Here is a 23,580-nt window from a genome sequence, read left to right on the forward strand (position 1 = left end):
TTGTGTGCATAGTAACCGTTTTCTATGTCACATCTATTGCATTTATACTTGTTCAGTGTAAGGTATCATTATTTTTTTCAGTTTACAGCGCAGCACTGTTATTTTATTTAGTTAGTAGACCTTAGCCATCCAATCAGGAGACATAAAAATGAGAATCTTGTGATGCCTACTGTTATGCAGGCCATTTATAGTTAAAAGCTACTGTTAACAATTAAGTACACAACAGTGATGTCATTGGATAACCCCTGATGATGTTACTTTGATGAAATGCGTAGGGTGGAGCATAGCACTCTGACTAAATCACATCCTGCAGACGATGGTGGGACAGTGGCGAGATGGTGTTTTATTTACAGGCTTCCTTGTATACGTATGCTTCTAATGCCCCATACACACTATCAGTTTTTCCTTCAGGTTTACCAAAACCATGTAGTGGAAGGGCCTGCCTGATTGCATACAAATTGAAACTCCTAAGGTTTGACCTCATATTATATGTTTTTTGTAAATCTGACGGAAAAACTCAGAAGACACACTGATAGTGTGTATAAGGCTTTAGTTTTACTCATTTTTATTTATTTTATTTTTTTAATTTATTTCAAGTGCTTATATAGCACCGTCAATTTACAATTTAGCATGTCTTTAGAGTGTGGGAGGAAACCGGAGTACCTGGAGGAAATCCACGCAGGCACAGGGAGAACATGCAAACTCCAGGCAGATGGTGTTGTGGTTTTTATAAATAAATTTGAAGTTTTATCTTTACTTTTGTGGAGCTATTTTTCCCTTGCACAGTATGATGTTGTATGAGGATGAGACATTCTGAGTAGATGAATGGTTGGCCAATTTGTCCATTTGTTCTCTATATGGGAGTTCATCTATAAGTGCTGTTAGACCTCATACTATTGAGGTATAAATATTTGGTAAGAGCCCACAGTGTTACTGGTGGTGGAGAGTGATCTCACTGTGGAGCTTAGGTCTTACAGTGCCTTGATAAAGTATTCATTTTTCGGTATTCAATCTGCTGAGCTTGAGCTATTTTACAAAGAAGAATGGGCAAAAATGTCACTCTAGATGTGCCAAGCTGGTAGAAACATCCCCAAAAAGACTTGCAGCTGTAATTGCAGCAAAAGGTAGTTCTACAAAGGTGTAGGACATTGCGTGTAACAGAAACACAAGGCACCGCATGTAATACAGAAGTAAGCATCACGGTGAGGTATTGGAGGGCATGAAGTAATGTGTGCTACTGAATGTAGATGTAGTAGAGATAAGGATGAAAGCAACTGCAAGTAATAGAAATCTGTAAAGCACTGAGTATAATAAAGAAGTGTAGGAAATTGTGTGTAATGTAAAGACATAGGAAACGGCATGTAATACAGAGATATGGAGTACTGTGTGTAACAGGAAGACATGAGGCAATGAGTAGCACCGAATGTAACATAAATGAAAAACACTGTGTAATACAGAGGGGTAAGGCACTGAGTGTAGTAAAGAGGTGTAAAGGGTGCAGTAGAGAGGTTTGGAAATAAATGAGGTGTCAGGTGTAATAGAGGCTTGATGCCTTGCATTTAACAAAGGGACATAGGACACTGCATGTGTTTACATTGCCACCAGCGAGATCTGCTACAATGCAGCTACTACTTTAGGTTGTGTAAATTATTACATTTCCTCTAACTATCAGTGCTGAGTAAATGATTGACAGATACTACTACTGCAATCCCAATGACACAGACAGGTGTCACTGGGAGCAGGTCAATAAGTTATGACTGCACACATCCTCTGTACATGTCATATATTTTTTCATTATGTCTGCAGATAGTCCCAGCTATCTTTGTATTTCTTCCTTGCAGACAGTGAGCTCTTATGAAGGTGGGGGGGGGGGGGGGGGGGTTGAGTACCTATGAAGGCAGAAGGGCGCATGCATATTCATGGAGGTAGGAAAACGTATGAGCACCTATGGTGGTAGGAGTATGTATGAGTATCTAGGAGGGCTTAGAGCACCTATTGAGGTCTGAGTACGTGAGTACTTGTGAAGGTAGGAGAGCGTGTGACTACCTATGCGGGTAGGAATGTGTGTGAGAACTTGTGAAGGTAGGGGGTGTATGGGTGCCTGTGGAGGTAGAAGGATGCATGAGCACCCATGAAGGTAGAAGGATGCATGAGTGCCTACTAAGGTAAGAGGATGTATGAGTACCTGTGAAGTTAGTGGGGTGCATGATTACCTATGGAGGTAGTAGGATGTATGAGTATCTGTGAAGGCAGGAGGGTTTATGAGCACATATGGAGGTTAGAGGACATGCGAGTAACTGTGAAGGTAACAGTATGTGTAAGTACTTGTGAATACAGAAGGATGTGTAAGTACCTGTGAAGACAGGAGGACATGGGAAAACCTACTGTATGAAGGTAGAAGGGTGCATGATTATTCATGGAGGTAGTAGAACTTATGAGTACCTTTGTAGGTAGGTGTATGTATGAGTATCTGTTAAGGCAGGAGGGTGTATGAGCACCTATGAAGGTTAGAGGAGGTGTGAGTACCTATGGAGGTAAGGGGGGGTGTGAGTACCTATGGAGGTAAGAGGAGGTATGAGCACCTATGTAAGTAGGAGAAGGTGTGAGTACCTATGGAGGTAGGGGAGATGTGAGCACCTATGGAGGTAAGAAGAGGTGTGAGTACCTATGTAGGTAGAAGGAGGTGTGAGCACCTATGGAAGTAGGAGAAGGTGTGAGCACCTATGGAGGTAGGAGGTGCGAGTACCTATGGAGGCATGAGTACCTATGTATGTATGAGAGGAGAAGGTGTGAGTACCTATGTAGGTAGGAGAAGGTGTGAGTACCTATGGAGGTAGGAGGAGGTGTGAGTACTTATGGAGGTAAGGGGAGGTGTGAGTACCTATGGAGGTAGAAAAAGGTGTAAGTACCCATGGAGGTAAGGGGAGGTGTGAGTACCTATGGATGTAGGAGAAGGTGTGAGCACTTATGGAGGTAGGGGAAGGTGTGAGTACCTATGGAGGTAGGGGAAGGTGTGAGTACCTGTGGATGTAGGAGAAGGTGTGAGTACCTATAGAGGTAGGGGGGAGGTGTGAGTACCTATGTAGGGTGTAGAATGCAGAGAGGAGTAGGAAGCCCGGTGTCTGTAGATAAGGAGTATATCTTTTTTTTGGTCGGGGTGGTAACCCAGGAGAAGTCCCTCTCCCCCTCCTCCTCCTGGGTCCCTCCCCCGCCCGAGCATCTCCTTCCAGCGGAGTGTCGGCGGAGGAGCCGCTCATAGTGACCGGGCTCATCTCGGTGACAGCTCCATCACATTCCTGCGTGCGGTGGATGTCACCTGTGGAGCGGCCGTCCCTCCCCCACACACCGGCCCTGTGCACCTGTACACAACGGAAGTGGGCTGACGATCACACCGGACAAGGTCACGGACGATGGTTGCCGCTCAGTGAAGTGACTTGGAAGCCCCGATCGCCGCCAGCATGGATCCCGGGGTGGAGGTGTCGATGTGGCCGGTGTGTAGTAGGAGTGCTCCGGAGGAGGAGGAGAGGGAATGTCCGCTCCGGGGGACCGTGCACGGACTCCAAGCCGAGATGGAAGAGTTCAGGCGCGGGGTGGAGAGGCAGCTTGAGGACGTGCTGCGCCTGGCGGGGCCCCTCTCCCGGTCTGTCACCGACCTGCAGAGCGAGAACCGGAGGCTGCGGGAACAGGTGGACAAACTCAGCCGCCAGGTGGAAGTACTGAGCCGGGCTGCGGGGCTGAGCGGGGACGGACAGACCAGGTACTCCAGCCATGCGCTGCTCTCCGTCTCCACCAAGGCGGCTCAGGTCAGTTCTCTGCATGAGAGGTACTTCTCACCCCAGGGGGCAGTGAGGGCACCTACCCATCCCAGGGGGCAATGAGGGAACCTACCCATCCCAGGGGGCAATGAGGGAACCTACCCATCCCAGGGGGAAATGAGGGCACCTACCCATCCCAGTCGGGCAATGAGGGCACCTACCCATCCCAGTCGGGCAATGAGGGCACCTACCCATCCCAGTCGGGCAATGAGGGCACCTACCCATCCCAGTCGGGCAATGAGGGCACCTACCCATCCCAGTCGGGCAATGAGGGCACCTACCCATCCCAGTTGGGCAATGAGGGCACCTACCCATCCCAGTCGGGCAATGAGGGCACCTACCCATCCCAGTCGGGCAATGAGGGCACCTACCCATCCCAGTCGGGCAATGAGGGCACCTACCCATCCCAGTCGGGCAATGAGGGCACCTACCCATCCCAGTCGGGCAATGAGGGCACCTACCCATCCCAGTCGGGCAATGAGGGCACCTACCCATCCCAGTCGGGCAATGAGGGCACCTACCCATCCCAGTCGGGCAATGAGGGCACCTACCCATCCCAGTCGGGCAATGAGGGCACCTACCCATCCCAGTCGGGCAATGAGGGCACCTACCCATCCCAGTCGGGCAATGAGGGCACCTACCCATCCCAGTCGGGCAATGAGGGCACCTACCCATCCCAGTCGGGCAATGAGGGCACCTACCCATCCCAGTCGGGCAATGAGGGCACCTACCCATCCCAGTCGGGCAATGAGGGCACCTACCCATCCCAGTCGGGCAATGAGGGCACCTACCCATCCCAGTCAGGAAATGAGGGGACCTACCCATCCCAGGGGGGCAGTGGGGGGACCTACCCATCCCAGGGGGGCAGTGGGGGGATCTACCCATCCCAGGGGGGTCAACGAGGGGGACCTACCAATTCCAGGAGTCACTGCTTATCACATGGGGGCATTGCCCATCAAAGGCACTACTTATCACAGGAAGCAATGAGAGGGACCTACCCATTACAAGGGGCAACTACCCATCACAAGGGGGCATAGAAGGGGTTTGTTCTATCTATCTCAACTCCAGGCATAACTTTTTTTTAGTTTGGAAATTTAGAGTTTTTGCTGCTGCCCATGTCCTTATTGTGGAAATATCCTTTCACTTCCCTGTCCCAGTGACAACAGGAAAATAAATAAATGAGGGGTAACAAGTGGCACCTGGATAGGAAGTCAGAAAGGGCAATAAAAAAAATAAAAGCCTAATGTTCTTGTCTCATACCAGTCCTGTGACACTAAAGTGCGCGCCCCCCCCATCCCAAATTATTAGGTAGGCCCTACAGAAATTGATCTACTTTCTTATTAAACCCCCATCATCCATCTATAAGTGGACATGGCAGCCGGAGGGGCTTGTACATATACACGCTGCAGCTGGGATGCTTTGCTTTGTGGCATATTTAACTCAGCATGTCAAGTTTGACAGGAGGCAAGAGTTGATGGGGGAAGATAAATATATATATAATTAGTGGTACCTTGGATTACGAGCATAATTCGTTCCAGAACAATGCTTGTAATCCATAGGATATAGTAGAAACTCAGATAAACCCTTCCAGTGGCACTGCTAGTGTCTTCAGTACCGCATGTAACCGGAGGTGGGGGGGGGGGGGGGGGGCACTGGAGACATTCAGAAACACTCAGAGACACTCTGAGAAACACGGGAACCAGAGAATTTACAAGTGTCACCGGCGCCCCTGCAGCTCTGGCCAAATGTGGTACTGCACACCCCGGAGGCTTGAATCCTGCTTGTCTTGTGAGAAAACGCTTGCAAACTGAGTCAGGGGTTTTTTAATTAAATTTAGCTCTTATTGCAAAACGCTCATAAACTGCATTACTCGCAATCCGAGGTATTACTGTATATAAAATATTATTTATGCTTAAAAGTAATCCATATATAAAAACAATAACCATAGCAGGGCAAGACTCAAGCTTGTCATACTGATAACTCAGTCCTGCAGATCACACAGGGAGGACACATCTCTTCCAGTGTAATCATCGAAGCTCGGTGACATCCGGGCGCTGTGCTCTGTGTACAGAGCGGGAGACTGTCAATAGATAGGAATATAGAAAGCAGTGTTTTTAGGCATATTTGATAGTAGAGGTTCTAAACCTTTCTCACTGTAAAAACTAAAAAAAAAAAAGTTTTGTCTGGAAATGAGCTTTAGGATTCATTCATTCGCTGCAGTATTCATTCGTTACAATGGCATGAAGTATACTGGCTGTGATTAAAACGGTCACACAGCTGCTATACAGAGGTTTATAGACTTCATTCACTATACATGTAGTGATTATAATTTATCATTTGTATGCATTATAGCTTGGTGGATATGTATATAATTGTATTTATTTGTTTTTGGTGACATTTACCACTGTATTCTTCAGATAAGCTCCATCTTTTTGTAAATGTAGATGCTATTATTTGGATCTTTTCTTCTCGTTGTACACGCTCCTTTCTTGAGTTGTACATGCTTCAAAAAGCAGCATATTGCTCCGAGATAGAAAGATTAAGGATATTTTAGTGCTATTATATGTGTTGTCATGCCCCTCAACACACAAACTTACAGTGTGCAATGTTGTGGTGTATTGTGGTACTTTGCAGCACATATGCGTTCTGATGGTGCAGTGAAATTAAGGGCCGGTTCACACAGGGGGGCGATGCGAGGCGACACCGACTTGCCTCGCCGCGACCTGCCGCGACCTCAGCGGCGACTTGCAAATGACTTCTGTATAGAAGTCAATGCAAGTCGCCCCGAGGTCGCCCAAAAGTAGTACAGGAACCTTTTTTCTGAGTCGGAGCGACTCGAGTCGCTCCTCTCAGAACGGTTCCATTGTACAGAACGGGGGCGACTTGTCAGGTCGCGGCGAGGCAAGTCGTGTCGCCTCGCATCGCCCCCTGTGTGAACCGGCCCTAAAGCTTTATTTATTTTTTATTTTTTAAAATAACAAACATACTATAGTTAAATGCTCTGTGCAATGGTTTTGCAGCCCTGATCCTCTTCTCGGGTTTCCCGCCGGCACTCCCGGTTCCTCCCCCTGCACAGTGCGCCCATGGAAAGCAGCTTTTCATGGGGACACCCTTGCGTGCTTGCTCCTGAGCCACCCTGTCTGCGTTTTTCGACACTGGCCCTCGCTCTTGCTCGCTGATCACAGCATTTGATTGACAGCAGCGGGAGCTCCTGTCCGCTACTCTCATGCACATCGCTGGATCGGATCGAAGATTTTTCACTTTAATGCATAGATTGCATTAGGGTGAAAAAGCTTGCCACTTACCACGCACATGCTAATATAGCCACGTGTTGCATTAACATTCAGATTTGAATGGGCCCTGTGACATCTGCCTGTCTATGGCTAGCTTATCTGCAACTGGCTATTTGAAAATAAATGTCCATTGAGTACAGTATGATGTATATGAATTTATTCTACATATGCATGTGTATATACATCTATTTCAAATTGCTGAACCAACCAACATAAAATAGGGTGCAGATGTAACCATCTGTCAGCATTCGGTACCACAAAAGGGGTTGTAACCCCTCGAAGGCCCCTCCTTTTTACTTACCTGAAACTAATCGTTCAAGCAGCGGGGATGAGTAAAGCCGCTCTGGCCGCTGCCTCGTGTCCTCATTGGCTGGATTGATAGCAGCAGGATCAATATTTAGAATCTTATTTAGGTAGCAAGAAATGGTTTGAAATCGTCCCATGCAGGTATATTCTATACAGTAATACCATGTGCTCAGAATTTGGTGAGAGAGTTTTTCAATGAGGTGGTAGATATCCTCTCCCTATCTGATCCACTGTTGGATTGTTGGCTGTTGGGAGTTTTTTTTTTTTACAGTGCCGATATGCAGGAGCATGTGACATTGAGCAGGTGGTGCAATATCACAAGATCTGTCTACCGCATAGGGCAGTGATAGCGAACCTTGGCACCCCATAGTTTTTGGAACTACATTTCTCACGATGCTCCGCTACACTGCAGAGTGCATGAGCATCATGGGAAACGTAGTTCCAAAACATCTGGGGTGCCAAGGTTCGCCATCACTGGCATAGGGGTTAGCAGTCCAGGCTATTGATTTCAAAGGTTATAAAGAAAGGCACTAGGAAAACTTGTGTTTGAGGTATATACAAGTTCCAGTGACAAGGATGGTATACAAGGTATCTTAGTCTTATGCCCAACAAAAGGGACACCACTGCTGATCTATTCACAACTACCACAGAGTCCCGGCTGGACATATAGCTGCCGCTTCCCAAAGTACCTTCAAAGTAAGACTTTGGTCGTCTGCAGCTGCTCTCTGCTTACAGAAGGAGCAGCAGCCATTGTCTCCTGCTGCTGTCAATCAAATCATGTGAGCAGAGACCAGGGGGAGGGTTTTGGGTGGAGGCGGGGCTGGGCCATGCTGTGTGTGTGTTGCTAGACGCACACAGCTCTGGATTGAGCCCCGCAGTTACAGCCCCATAGGAAGCATTTTCCAGTGGTGGCACACCCAGAAAGGGAGCCCAGAGTACTGTTTTTCACCCATCTCCTTCAATTTTTCAGTCGAAGGTTGTCGAGCTGGGTGGGGCCAACGGGGTCACCCACAGCTCAAATATCAGCCGATTTAGCAGGAACCAGATGAGATTTAACTGGTGTATATTTTTTTTCAATTCCTGTTTTTAGAAATCAGAGGAGCCCCAGTCATTTTGTGTTTATTAAGACAGTAGCTACAAAAAAGTGCACCTTATGACTTAATAAGCACACATTAATCTGTCCCACGATCCAGCGATGTGCTCACCCGAGCCGTCGCTTCTCTCCCTCTCCTCTCCCCGCCATTTCAACTGTGGACACTTGACTGTGACAGCTTGTGGCTTCACAGCCGTGCATGCGTGAATGTTCCAGCAGTCTTCTGGTACCTGTGACGTGTCCCAGAGGATTGCAGGGATGGAGGGGGAGAGGAGAACTTCAAGTGATACTAAAGTCTCCTATTTATTTATTTTTTATTTTTCTTGTTAAAAATAACAAACATATTATACTTGCCTGCTCTGTGTAATGGTTTTGCACAGAGCAGCCCAGATCCTCCTCTTTCTGGGGTCCCTCTTTGATGTTCCTGGCCCCTCCCTCCTGTTGAGTGCCCCCACAGCGAGCAGCTGGCTATGGGGGCACCTGTTTCCATTCAGAGACGGTCCTGCAGCCTTGCCCCTCCCCCTTTCTGTCTTCATTGGCTGTCTGACGTTGACAATAGCGGGAGCCAATGGCGCCACGCTACTGTCTCAGCCAATGAGGAGGGGAATCCCGGGCAGCTGAGACACTCCTGGATCTAGATGGGCTCAGGTAAGTGTTATGGGGGGCTGTTGCACACTGAAGGATTTTTATCTTCATGCATAGAATGCATTCTGCCTTTACAACCCTTTTCAGCTCGGATCATAGTCGAGCTGAGCGGAAGGGGGAGTGGGTACCTGTCAAAACTAGGTATTCGCCCCCCAAAAAAAAAATGACATACCAAATGTTGCAGGGGAGGGAGTGCTTAAAGGGGAACTTCCCTTTTTGGGTCGAGCTCCACGTTAACTGCTTGGGACTTTTGTATCCTCATGATTGTAACTCAGGCAAGAATATCATCACTAAAGAAACAGCTGTTGCACTTTGGAGGGTCAAATAAATTGTATAGATTGAGTAATTGAAATTGTAATGAAACTAGCCTGCATGCAGACAAATTGTATCTCTTGATTTTTTAATATTAAACACTAAGTAATCCTTTAAATAAATACAAAGTAATATAAAACACACATGACAATATTATGTTGTAATATTTATACTTTTGGAGAGTTTTTAGAGCTGTTCTTGCCAAATGCTGAACTCTTGTATTTATAAAAAATGACTAATAAGACAGGTGGGTCATCTCATTCTCTCCATACAAGCCAAGAGGAACATATTGAACACAAAATCCCATAAAATGTCTTCAGCAGGAGGAATGTTCAGATGCATAGTGCAGTATAGTTGCAATTTCAGTTTTTTGTGGAAAAGTGCGCATTTCTTCAAGTTTCCCAACCAATTTTAAACTTTTTTTGCTGTATTTTATCAAAATGTTTCACATGTATATAGAGCAGCCTTTCCCAATTGGGGTGCCGCCTCAGGTCAGGAGGGGTGCCAAGGCATGTGGTTCAGATTGAGCTCCTACGCCGACCTGTACATCGGCACAGCAGGAGCTTGGTCAGGAAAGTGAAGGTATTTTCTCGACCGTGTGTGTATTTACGAATGTTATTTTAATTTTGACTCCTAATCCTGTATGATCGGGATTGCTTTTCAGAGGCATTTGAGAGGCGGTGAACACGCAATATGTCACCTTCGCAACCCCTGTATTAACCCTCTAAATGCAGCATCACCGTTCCCGAAGCAGCATGCAATGCATGCGGGTTGATTGCAGCCCCATTCAGTTGGCAGTATACTTCCAGCTGTGGCCACAGCATGTGTACGACCCTGGCTGTTGCAGAGAGGGAGCAGTTGGGAGTGGTTTTACTGTGCGCCCCCCCCCACAACATCATGTGTGAATGAGCCCTTGGACCACACCCAAAACACACTCTGTTTGCCAATGCCAGCATGTAACCAATAAATCGCTCTGAGCCATCAGAATTTCTAAGGAAAGACCAGGAAGAAAAGAGGGGCTTTAAAATCCCCAGACCAAGGCCCTAACTATGTGGGCAGTGACAGCTTATCGCCCATTTGAATGACAATTGCGCAGTCATACAACACTGTACCCAAATGAAATTTTTATCATTTTTATCCCACAAATAGAGCTTTTTTTTTTGGTGGTATTTAATTACAGCAGGGAGTTTTATTTTTTGCTAAACAAACAAAAAAAGATGCAAAATAAAAAAAAAAAAAAAATCATGTTTCATAGTTTGTTATAAAATTTTGCAAACAGGTAATTTTTCTCCTTCATTGAAATGTGCTGATGAGGCGGCACTGGTGGGTGCTGATGGGGCGGCACTGGTGGGCGCTGATGGGGCGGCACTGGTGGGCGCTGATGGGGCGGCACTGGTGGGCGCTGATGGGGCGGCACTGGTGGGCGCTGATGGGGCGGCACTGGTGGGCGCTGATGGGCTGCACTGGTGGGCGCTGATGGGGCGGCACTGGTGGGCGCTGATGGGGCGGCACTGGTGGGCGCTGATGGGGCGGCACTGGTGGGCGCTGATGGGCTGCACTGGTGGGCGCTGATGGGCTGCACTGGTGGGCGCTGATGGGCTGCACTGGTGGGCGCTGATGGGCTGCACTGGTGGGCGCTGATAGGCATAGTTAAGGCGGCACCAGTAGGCACAGATAAGGCAGTGCTGATGGGCAAAGATGGGCACAGATAAGATGCCACTGATGGGTGGCACTGATGGGTGGCATGGATGGGTGGCACGGATGGGTGGCACTAAGGTACCACTGATAGATGGGACTTCTGGGCACTGATAGGTGGCACTGATGGGCGGCACTGATGGGCACTGGTAGATGACATTGATGGGCACGGATATGTGGCACTGGGGTGCAGCACTGTTGTTGAGGCAGATTGTGGGCACTGATGGGTGGCACTGTGGGCACTGATGGGGGCACTTTTTATTATTGAGGTGGCACTGGCAGGGGGCAGGTGGGCACTGATAAGCTGGCCGTGATCGGGACTGATGTCCCGATCATGGCCGCTGGTGATCGGCTTTTTTTTTTCTCCTCGCGCTGTCAGTCAAAAATAGCCGATTGCCCGCTCTGTTGTGTAACATGATCAGCTGTCATTGGCTGACAGCTGATCACGTGGTAAGGGGTCGGGATCGACCCCTTGCTTCGATCCGTGATCAGGCGAGTTTTTATAGACCCGCTGATCACAGAGCGCGCCGCGCACGCCCCTCAGGGGGCACGCAGGCCGCTCGTGCACGGGACGACGTCAATAGACATAGTCCCGGAAAAGCAGGTCCGCGCTGTAGCCGTCATTCGGCTATAGCGCAGATCCCTAGTGGTTAAATAGTAACATTTTTCAAAATGAGCCAGGAGCTTCAAGTTCCAGGTTTCAGCAAAGTGATCTTCCAGTCCATAGGGGATTGCTCCTGAGCTAATCAGATGAGTAATTGTGTTTTGTAGGAGAAATAAAGAATGAGTTTAAGAGTCCATTCACACAGGGGCAACACGACTTCCAGCGCAACTTTGGGAGGCAATTTGGACATGACTTTAGTATGAACCACAGCGCGACTTGGGGCAACTTACAAGGCAACTTGAAGTTGCCTCCAGGACAGGGGACTTTGCCAGTGGCCAATCACATAATAATCAACTCTGTGGGAGGGAGGGGTTTGCCTAGAAAACTATTTTTTATTTCCTGGAAAGTTCCTTCAATTAAGACAGGGGATCTGCCTTGGTGGCAACTTCCATTGAAATCAATGGGTACAAGCCGCCTAGAAGTTGGATTGAAGTAGTACAGGAACCTTTTCTGAAGTCGGAGTGACTTCAGTAGTGTGCATTAAGATGGCGCTCATTCGCTTACATTGATTTTTATCATGTCGCGCGACTTGTCAGATCGAAAGTTGCCCCTGTGTGAATAGACTCTAAGGTAATAGTGTGGAGAGATAGAAGAAGGCTAAAGAAAAAAGTGTGGTGAGGAGAGTCAAGCAAAAGGTATACAAAGTGGTTAGTAGATGGTGTGGAAAGACTTTACCCACTTTGTACACCTTGGTGTAAATAGACTAGTCTAGTGTGGGGAAAAAGGTACCATAAGCAATTGTGAGCAGAAGCTAAAGTAATTAGCAGGGTCAAGATATTGGTATGGCAGTGGTATTCACACGTGGATATTTGGAGGCTTTCATTTAGTTGGGGAGGAGGGGATTTATCTTAAGTTTATTTCATCGTTTGAAGCTGGGTTCATGCCTCCAAGGGGTCTCGCAACAGAGGTGTGGTACGTCCTTGTTCTCTAGGGATAAATCGGGGACAAATTTTTGCCTGAATTCGGCCCTGAAACGGAGCCAAAGACGCACAGCACTCCTGTGCAAGCTGCTCCACAACAGAGATATGTGAACCGACTCCATAGAGAGCCAGTTACAATCTCCTGTCATGCGAATTGGATGCATCCAATTCGCATAGGTGTGAACCCAGCCTTAGTCTGCTTTAAGTTTGACAAGCATCTTTATGTTTTGTGGCATTTAATAACAATTGCATGTGCATTTATGTTGTGGTACTGTTGAAGTTATTATGGATTTTACATTTTGCTTTTAAATCAAGGGCTTTCGTAACTATTTGCTATAAACACAATATAAAATATATACGTAAGCTCAATTTATAGCAGTGTTTTAGTTTCGGCTTGACATTTATAGGTCCTTTGGGCTTTGCATGCGATACTTGAGTGAAAACGTTTGACAATCGCTTCAGCTTCTTATATTTGTCTTTTTTGAGGGTTGTGTTTTTTTGTTTTGTTTTCTTTAATTCTTTTCAGTTTGTGGTGTTTTTATTAAGGCAGATTGAATAAGTAATTCAAAATAAGTAATTAATTTGCTTTCATTGGGAAAGGCTTCAAAAACTTGCTAGTGCTTCCTAAAGATAAATTTTGGGCAGGTTTAAAGAATAAAAGACCAAATAATATTTTGTGTGTGTGTGTGTGTGTGTCCCGCTAGAGAAATCTCTTTAATGTGAAATGGGATTCCCATCCCATTCCCATAAGAGTTGTCCCTGAAAAAGATATCCTCGTTGGAGGTTATTTTGTCACCTCTTGCTCTGGTTACAACTTAACATTTTACGGTTTTCCCACACTTTGTAGTTTGACTTTTTGGTCATGAGATCATGTACAATGGTTTATGTTGGACACACACACATCATCAATAGAAACTTGACAATGGAATTTTTTTTTCATGTCATCTTCACACTTCTGCATTGTGACAAAAATATGCAATTTAAATTTCATCCCAATGCATCTAATACCCATGCATTTCATTGCATCACAGTACATAGATGGGAACCATGTGTCAGGGTGGATTTGATTTAAATCACTAGTAAAAAGGCTTGATTTAAATATTAATTTTTTAAGATCAACTGTCATCTCTGTCCCGCAGCAGCTCCTCAGCCTACTCCCCCCTTTGACTCACCGACAGTCTCCCATTCACTTTAATGGGATGGGGGCGGCAGTGACGCAACAAGGTGAGGGATGTAGCGGCAGCAGGTGAGTGGATGCCCGTTAACGCCATGATGGATCGGAAATGACAGGTGCTCTTTAAATGGAAGGACTCATTCTTGCTGGTAGTTAGAATCTTTAATATTTGCAAACAAAATGAAGGTTTCCTATTTAGAATAATAAGCAGTCAGGTTAGTAAAACACCGATATCAGAACAGATTCAATCATACAATTTGTAGTGTACATAGATTTCCAAAACAATGGGATAAAGGAATTTTCCTGAACTTTGTTTTATCTCAGGGTTACTGTGAAATAGTGTGAATGCATCAATGCAGTGCATGTTAGTGTTTGTAGTCCACATCGAGAGAGCAGCCTAGAGTGATAACGTTTCTCCTTCATAGGTACAGTGCAGTCAGTGTTGTCACTCCAGGGTATAAATTGTGTAACTGGTAGGATCATCAGGTGTGAATAAGTGAACAAAATGCTAAAATAGGAAATGAATGCAGTCACCACATCTAAGTGCTGGTAAACTGCAAGATATTAAATGTTTTGTTTTTGGATTTAGAAATGCGTTGATGTGTGTATGGTAATTCCCCACAACACATTGGTCAGGTGTGAAGTGAGTCTAAATTTGCTTTTTTTTAAATGCAAGCAGTGCGAGTACCTGAATTTGACCCGATTTTTAGTTTTTTCCAATCTCTGGACAGCAGAGCACAAACTGCAAAAGGGTGAAGCGGCACAAGCAACCATTCAGCTCAAGGCACAGGAAACATACTGATAAGAGAAGACTATTTATTTAGTTCCAGTCTGCTGCTTCTCCTTAACTGTCCAGTCACAGTAGACTCTGCAAAGAATCGCATGCAGCTGGAATGCAGTTTCTCACACTGCTCCTGTGAACCCAAGCTTGTCATAGTGACTTTAGCCTGAGTTCACACAGGAGCGGCATGCGATTTGGACAGGAATTGCACTGGATTCCTATTCAAATTGCATGCCATTCTTTGCAGTGCCTTTTTTGAACCCATTTATTTTATATTGGCTCAAATCGCACCGCAGAGTTATCGGTACTCAGTATGACCGAGTAATTAACCAAAAGTATTGATACTTGACAATAAAAATCCGGTATTGGTGCAACCCTACCTTAACCACTACAATACAGGGCACTTTCGCCCCCTTCCTTCCCAGCTCAATTTCCAGCTTTCATCGCTCTAGCGCTTTCAGTGACAATTGCGCGGTCATGCTACACTGTACCCAAATGAAATTGTTATAATTTTGTTCGCACAAATAGAGCTTTATTTTGGTGTTATTTATTCACGACTCCGTTTTTTATGTTTTGCGATATAAGCGCAAAAAAAGCGGAAATTTGGAAAAAAAACAATATTTTCTTTTTTCTATTTTAAAAGAAATCCAATAAAATCAAATTTTGTCATAAATTTAAGCCAAAATGTATTCTGCTACATGTTTTTGGTAAAAAAAATTCCGTTAAGTGTATAATAATTGGTTTGTGTGATCACGGACATATGTATGCAAATGATCATGTACATATGTGTGCAGGTGATCACGTACATATGTGTGCAGATAATCATTGGGACATGTGATTTTAGTGGGACATAAGTGGGGGACATGTTTTTATTATTAGGGGCATGTATGTTTTGGGGACATGTGTGTTTTGGGGACATGTGTGGGGACATTGTGTTTACACTGTGTTGTGTGTGTGTTTACACTAGACCAGTGATGGCGAACCATGGCACCCCAGATGTTTTGGAACTACATTTCCCATGATGCTCATGCACTCTGCAGTGTAGTCAAGCATCATGGGAAATGTAGTTCCAAAACATCTGGGGTGCCAAGGTTCGCCATCACTGCACTAGACTGATGATCAGTGAGTAAAAAGCTGTAAAAAACAGCTCATACTCACTGATCATCAGCCGGCTGCAGCGATCTGCTCTCCTCTCCTCAGCGATGACTTCTGTGTGAGGAGAGGAGGAGCCGATTGCCTAGCAACCGGCTGCTTGTTTACATCACATGACGGCCGTGATTGGACACGGCCGTCATGTGATCAGGAGGGCCAATCACAGAGCCCTCCTGCCGATCTGAGATGTGCCGTGTCCGGGTGACACGAGCACATCGGGATCGTGCTGCTGCGCGGGCACGCCCGCGCGCGATTCCCGCTACTTCTGAAGGACGTTCCTGAACGTCCTATCAGAAGTAGACGGCTCCCACCCAGCCGTACATATGCATTGGCCGGGTGGGAAGTGGTTAAAGTATGTACTGTTAACCAAAATGCATGTCGGAAGGAATTCTCACAGAGATGCTTTTGCTTGTGTTAGTTTTCAGTGTTAGTGTCGAGAATATAAGAGGCAAGACACCTTGTTTTAAAGAGTATCTAAATCTAAAAACAAAGATTTTGAACTGAACTCCAGAAAATTTCCAAAGTTACCCTTTCATCGGTGCTTTCCCTGCACTGCAAGGGTTGAATGCTTAGTTTTGTCTCGGCTACCATTAACAACTTCCGAACTGCCGAATGTCGATATACATCCTTACTTTGAAGGAGGAAATCGTTGCTAAGGCAGCAGCTAGCTGCCACAACCCCGGTATCGGCTGGTGGTCCACTACAAGATAAGTGGTTTTTGCAGCAGATTTGCTGCAAGATCACTTTTATCGGTGGTGGGAGAACTCACCAGAGCCATCTGCAATGGTCGCGTCCTCTCTATGGCTAGGCATGGAGACGAGTGAGAGGAAGATGGGGGGGCCCCCCACCCGTCTCCATGACACTGCAGGGCGGAACTGATGTCAAAACGTCACTTCCGCCCACAGCTCTTAAAGGGCTATTTATTTATTTTTTATCTTTTTAAATGACAAATTTATTTATTTATTTTTAATTGAATTTTAGTCTAAATTTGAGATCTGAGGTCTTTTTGACACCAGATCTCATATTTAAGAGGTCCTGTTGTGCTTTTCTTTTTTTATTTTTTTATTACAAGGGATGTTCACATTCCTTGTAATAGGAATAAAAGTGACACAATCCTTTTAAAAAAAAAAAACAGTTAAAAATAAAAGTTAAAATAAGAAAACATTTTTTTTAAATGTGCCCCGTCCCGCTGAGCTTGCGTGCAGAAGCAAACGCATACGTATCGCATCTCCCACATATGAAAACGGTGTTCAAATCAAATGTGAGGTATCGCTGCGATCAGTAGAGCGAAAGTAATAATTCTAGCCTTAGACCTCTGCTGTAACCAAAACATGCAACCTGTAGAATTTTTTTAAAATATGGCCTATGGAGATTTTTAAGGGTAAATGTGTGTTGCCATTCCACGAGCAGTTGCAATTTTGAAGCGCGACATGTTGGGCATCAATTTACTCCCTGTAACATTATCTTTCACAATATAAAAACAATATTGGGCTAACTTTACTGTTGTAAAGCAAAAAAAATAATGTTTTTAACTTGTAAACAACGCGTCTAAAAAGGAGGCTCGGTTCTTAAGTGGTTAAAAAGCAATTTCACTTTCCTTGCCCCCCCCATCCCATCCACAAAAACACCCATTCACTACAATTCCTGTGTCAGTATGGGAATTGTAGTTTCTCATAGTTGAAATGCTTGGGGGAGCAGATGTGTATTCATCTCCATTATACCTCCCAGTGCCCAGACAGAAGTTGCTTTTTACATATGAGAGCCATGACATCACTGATTGTTCATCAGTTTTCAGCTAAATTGGTACAGTTTTGTTAAAAATTATTAGCAGAAATAATGTACACAAATGTGACGCCAGCGATTGGTTATTTTAACTTGCATCCCAGAGTTTTTCTCGTGGGTCATTTCAAAGTTTAGTCACATGCATACATACATGTGCCACAATGTCCAATTAGGAAAGTATGTATATGTTTTCTTTTAAAGCCCCGGAGTCAGCAGATGTAGCTAGGAAAATCTCACACCGGTTCAGTTCCATGTGATGGATCTGGTTGTGATGAGTCCCAGATGCCTGCTGGGAAACATTCAGAAGAGGCTTGTAAAGGTCAGAGGCCTGCAGAATATTACAGAGTATGTGTCTGCTGGAGCCTGCAACCATTGCAGTACCACGGAGCTCCGCCGTATCATTCTACAATAACAGAAGTGTTGGTTGCAAAATAACATGACTGCCCTCTGTGGGAGACCAGGGATGTTCTGAGGATTTAGTCAATTCATCTCATGTTCATACTGTGAGCAGTAACCTTTTGCCTTTTATTAGGTGCCCGGGACACAAATCTGTACTGCAAATTCCCATTCCCATTAACCCCCCCCACCCCCAGTCTTGGTGTTTGCTTATACACATTGGGGTAGATTTATTAAAGGCAAATCGACTGTGCACTTTTCGGGTCCATTTGCACAAGGGCATTTGCTTCAGAGCTTGGTAAATGAGGGGAAGTTCTGCTGACCTCCATCATCCAATCTTGTGCAAGGAAAAAATCTTTTATTTTTTCCTTGTATGTGATTCGGGCATTCTTTGCAAAGTGAAAGGAGCAAATGGCCTCGCAACTGCATTTGCAAAGTGTGCATTCTATTTTCCTTTAATACTTTAGTAAATCAACCCCATTGTGTAGACTGTTCAGGACTTGGCACTGAAAATGTATTCACTAGATCCACAGGATGTGCTTTCAATGGCAGTGTTCTGCTTTACCAGGCCTGTATTTGTATGATGATAAATATACATGTGATTCTATATAATTTGCAAGCTAAAGTCTGATATTGCTTTCTAATAGAATCCTCTCCTAATTACTCCCTGAATTCTACTTGTAGAAGGGTTGCCAGAAAATACCACGAAAGAATAAGCTATAACCTTTAAACCAGGGGTAGGCAACTTTCGAGAGATGGAGATCTACTTGAACAATACTCATGAAGTCAAAGATCATTGGGCACAGTGTCTCCCCCCCCCCCCCCCCAAAAGAAAAAAGACAGTAAGACCGACCAACTTTTTTTATTTTTTTTATTGATACTTATTTTTATTCTAAATAATAAGTAAATAATATTTAATTACAAGAGAGTGCAGGGTTTACCAGTGAATTACGGTCAAGTTAATTTGACCAGCTCCTCCTCCCACTCTCCGTCCTGTGCTGTGCTTCCTCCCAGTCTCTGCTGTTCACTGATCACAGCAGCGAAGGGGGATGGAGGTGGGAGGAAGCGAGAGAGACCGGAACATAGATGGCGTGGCGGAGACGGGGAGAAGGCTGGAGGCTAGGAGGGGAGATGAGGACCGGCACATAGAAGGCGGGGGTTGGCGGCACAGAAACCTGTTCAGGGTCTACCTGTCGCCTGCCTGCGGTCGGCCCCAGTCGACGGATTGCCGACCCTTGCTACTTAAACCTTAAAATTAGTACAGATGGACCGAAATTTGGCCGGTTCAGCATGGGCCAGCTAACTCTGTGTGTGACCCTCTCTTTCAATATAAATCGATCGGTATATCAACCTCTGTTGAATGAGCACACTGGAAAACTTTCTTTCAAGCAGCAGTTTCAGCCAATCATCTGAAGCCAATTGTCTGTGTATCCACTATCAGAATGCAATGACACAGCAGGGGAGGATTCTAAATAGCTGATTAAAACTATTGTGTTTGCCTAGCATAAGTCCAGGTTTCTATTTTTTATTTACCGTATATACTCGAGTATAAGCCGAGATTTTCAGCCTCTTTTTTGAGGCTGAAAGTGCCCCCCTCGGCTTATACTCGAGTCATCGCTGTCTGCCTGCTCGATCAGCGTGTCGAGCAGACAGACAGCGGCCATTCTATAATTCAAAAGCCGCGCCTCCGGCTCCGCCTTCGCCTGTGATAGGCGGAACACTGAATTTCCCAGCAGCCTGTGTTACGCCTATCACGGACATCGTCTCATCCTCGTACTACGGACGAGGATGAGACGATGTCCGTGATAGGCGGAACACAGGCTGCTGGGAAATTCAGTGTTCCGCCTATCACAGGCGAAGGCGGAGGCGCGGCTTTTGAATTTTACAATGGCCGCCGAGGCGCCGACGAAGAGCGGCGATCCTGGCAAGGCACGGGACGGAGGCAAGGCAAGGCACGGCACGGGACGGGACGGAGGCAAGGCACGACACGGGACGGAGGCAAGGCACGGCACGGGACGGAGGCAAGGAGGCAAGGCACGGGACGGAGGCTCGGGACACAGGTAGGCTGGACACACACACACACACACACACACACACACACACACACACACACACACATGGACACACACACACATGGACACACACACACAGGGATGGATGGATGGAGACACACACACACAGGGATGGATGGATACACACACACACAGGGATGGATGGATGGATGGAGACACACACACACAGGGATGGATGGATGGATGGAGACACACACACACAGGGATGGATGGATGGATGGAGACACACGCACACAGGGATGGATGGATGGATGGACACACACACACACAGGGATGGATGGATGGATGGACACACACACACACAGGGATGGATGGATGGATGGACACACACACACACAGGGATGGATGGACGGACACACAGGGATGGACGGACACACAGGGATGGACGGACACACACACAGGGATGGACAGGCATGTCTCACCCTCGGCTTATACACGAGTCAATAAGTTTGCCAGTTTTTTTGGGGGTAAATTGGGGGCCTCGGCTTATATTCGGGTCGGCCTATACTCGAGTATATACGGGTATTTTATTTTTATTAAATTTTTACATATAAAAACATTCCATATACATCCAATACCATATAGATATTATTATTATTATTATTATTATTCTACAGGATTTATATAGCGCCAACAGTTTGCGCAGCACTTTACAACATGAGGGCAGACAGTACACTTACAATACAAATCAATACAGGAGGGATCAGAGGGCCCTGCTCATTAGAGCTTACAATCTAGAAGAGAGGGTCAAGTGGAAACAAAAATAACTGTGGGGGAGAAAATAAAAATACAGTTGTTAGGTGTGGGTAGGGTAGGCTTCTCTGAAGAGAAGGGTTTTAAGGGATCGTTTAACAGCTAATAAAGTAGGAGATAAGCAGACAGATTGGGGTAGGGCATTCCATAGGTTTGGAGAGGCTTTGGAAAAGTCCTAGAGGCGAGCACGGGAGGAGGTGACGAATGAGCTAGAGAGCAGGAGGTCTTGAGAGGAAAGAAGTAGGTTGGTATTTAGAGACTTGGCTTAGTACACAGTTGTTAGTATTTTATTCTTTGGTCGAGCGTAAGCCAGTGGAGGGATTGACAGAGAGGAGTGGCAGACACAGAGCAATTGGTAAGGTGGATGAGAATGACAGCAGCATTCATGATGGATTGAAGAGGTGATAGACTATGCAGAGGTAAGCCAACGAGAAGGGAGTTGCAGTAGTCGAGGCGAGAGATGACCAGCGAGTGAATTAAGAGCTTTGTTGTGTCTTTGGTTAGAAAGGGGCATATTTTGGAGATGTTGTGGCGGCAGGATTTGTACAGTGATTGGATGTGTTGCTTGAAGGAGAGTTCAGAGTCCAGGACTACACCTAGAACCTTGGTATGTGGGTGTGGGCTTATAGTCGTGCCATCAATATTGACAGAGAGAACAGGGGAAGGGGCATATGGGGGGAGGAAAAATTACAAGTTTGGTTTTGGATAGATTGAGTTTGAAGAAGTGTGACATCCAGACTGATATATCTGGTAGTAAATTGATACATGAGGAGACAGAGGGAGTGAGCTGAGGGGTAGAGAAATAGATTTGGGTGTCGTCAGCGTAGCGGTGGTATTGGAAGCCATGGGAGGCTATCAGTTGACCCAGGGAGGAGGTGTAGATTGAAAATGGGAGAGGTCTAAGAACAGAACCTTGGGGGACCACAACAGAGAAAGGAAGAGGAGAGAAGGAAGTATAGTTGTAAGAAACGCTAAAGGCGCGATTGGGTAAGTAGGAAAAGAACCAGCGAAGAGTATAGTCACTGAGACCAAAGGCGTGAAGTTTTATGAGGAGGAAGGGGTGGTCGACCACATCAGAGGCAGCAGAGAGGTCCAGGAGTAGGAGTACAGAATAGTGTCGATTTGGTTTTGGCCATTAGTAGATCATTTGTTAGTTTTAGGAGAGCAGTTTCTGTTGAGGACAAAATCCAGACTGAAGGCTATTATCAGCGAGATGGACACTCAGTCAGTTGTAGACCAGATGTTCGAGGAGTTTGGATAAGAAAGGGAGCAAGGAGATGGGGCGTAGGTTGTTATGATTGGATGGATGGGTCCAGTGAGGGATATATATATATATATATATATATATATATATATATATACATACATACATACATAAAACAAGTCAGCACAACATGGACCAATCTAATAATATACTCCACCATGTCAGAAATATTCTATTATGTTAGAGGTATTCCTTCGTCCACCGCTATCTTGATTTTAAATACATTTTATTATCCCTACCTGGACGGAAAGAATTATTACCTCTCGATGGCATTAAAGGACTATTATATTGCCAAAAAGTATTTTTAAAAAGCCTATCCCATGCTCTGTGTTTCTATGGTAATTGGGGCCATTTCTCTAGAGGAGCCTCTATACTGCCATGGGATCCAAATAATCTTCCTCAAGGCTGATTTACTCAACTGTGCCTCTGACACCCATTTTTTATATGGAGAGCCATGTACCCAGTCCATGACTCTCTGCAATATTGCCGCCATGTGGTATCTTTTAAAATCTGGAAGGAATAATCCTCACCTTTTACTTTGGTCTGCTCAAAATTTTATAGGAAATACGATTGCCCCTGTTATTCCATATAAACTTTTGCAGTATTGATCTAAGAGTTTTAAAATAAGCCACTGGTATAAATATACAAGGCTTTCGGGAGAGTCATCATTTTAATGACACTTATCCTGCCAAACCATGATAGTCTATGTGCAGGGTATCCTCTCAGGCCTTGTTAATTTTATTCAATAGGGACAAGTAATTATCCTGCTATAGGTCCATTGTTGACGTTGACAAAAACTCCTAGATATTTCAATCCCCTCTTCCTCCACTTAGAGGGGTATAGAATGCTGAGATGCCTTCCTTCATCTGAGGAGATTGAGATATCTAATATCTCAGTTTTCTCCATATTGATCTTGAGGTTCGATACAGCCCCGTAGTCACTAAATTCTAACATGATCTCTGGAAGTGTTTGTGTAGGGTTCGTTATAGGTAACCTAACATCCACAAACGCGGATGTCTTATGTACTTGTTCCGCAACCTCTATACCTTTTTTTAATTTTATAATTGTCTCTTTTATAGAAGCCAAAAAGGGTTCCAAGGAAAAAACAGAGTAGTGGGGATAGGGGACACCCCTGGCGTGTATCATTATATAGCCGAAAGGTCTCAGAGAGAGTTTCATTTACTTGGATTTTAGCCGTAGTGTTAGAGTATGGAGACTCTATCCACCTCAACATTCGTGGGCCTGTACTGATGTTATATAATGTCTGCAACATAAAATCCCAATCTAACCTATCAACAGCCTTTTAGGCATCTATTGACAGAAAAAGAGCAGGTTTCCTTCCCTTTTTGCTGTATGCATCAGTAAAGTTGTTCTTAATATATTATGTCTTGCCTCCCTCCCGGGGACAAATCCTACTTGATCTTTCTCAATACAGTCTGGCATAAATGGTCTCAATCTTTCTG

General features: G+C 45.4%; 1 protein-coding gene across 2 annotated transcripts in view; it reads left to right on the forward strand.

Annotated features, from left to right (window-relative positions):
- The first annotated feature begins 3,201 nt into the window (after positions 1 to 3,201).
- Positions 3,202 to 23,580, forward strand: part of LOC143982142 (smoothelin-like protein 2) — a 157,919-nt gene continuing 137,540 nt past the window's right edge. The window contains exon 1 of one of the 2 annotated variants that reach the window (XM_077480601.1): positions 3,202 to 3,803. In XM_077480601.1, the coding sequence (XP_077336727.1) occupies positions 3,459 to 3,803 (345 nt within the window). In that variant the 5' untranslated portion in view covers positions 3,202 to 3,458. The remainder of the gene's footprint in view (positions 3,804 to 23,580) is intronic. The other variant, XM_077480600.1, reaches the window with a different exon arrangement.

This window comes from Lithobates pipiens, unplaced genomic scaffold, assembly GCF_037356315.1.
Source record: "Lithobates pipiens isolate NorthernLeopardFrog02 unplaced genomic scaffold, aLitPip1_a1.2 Scaffold_16, whole genome shotgun sequence".
In the NCBI taxonomy this organism is placed as follows: Eukaryota; Metazoa; Chordata; class Amphibia; order Anura; family Ranidae; genus Lithobates; species Lithobates pipiens.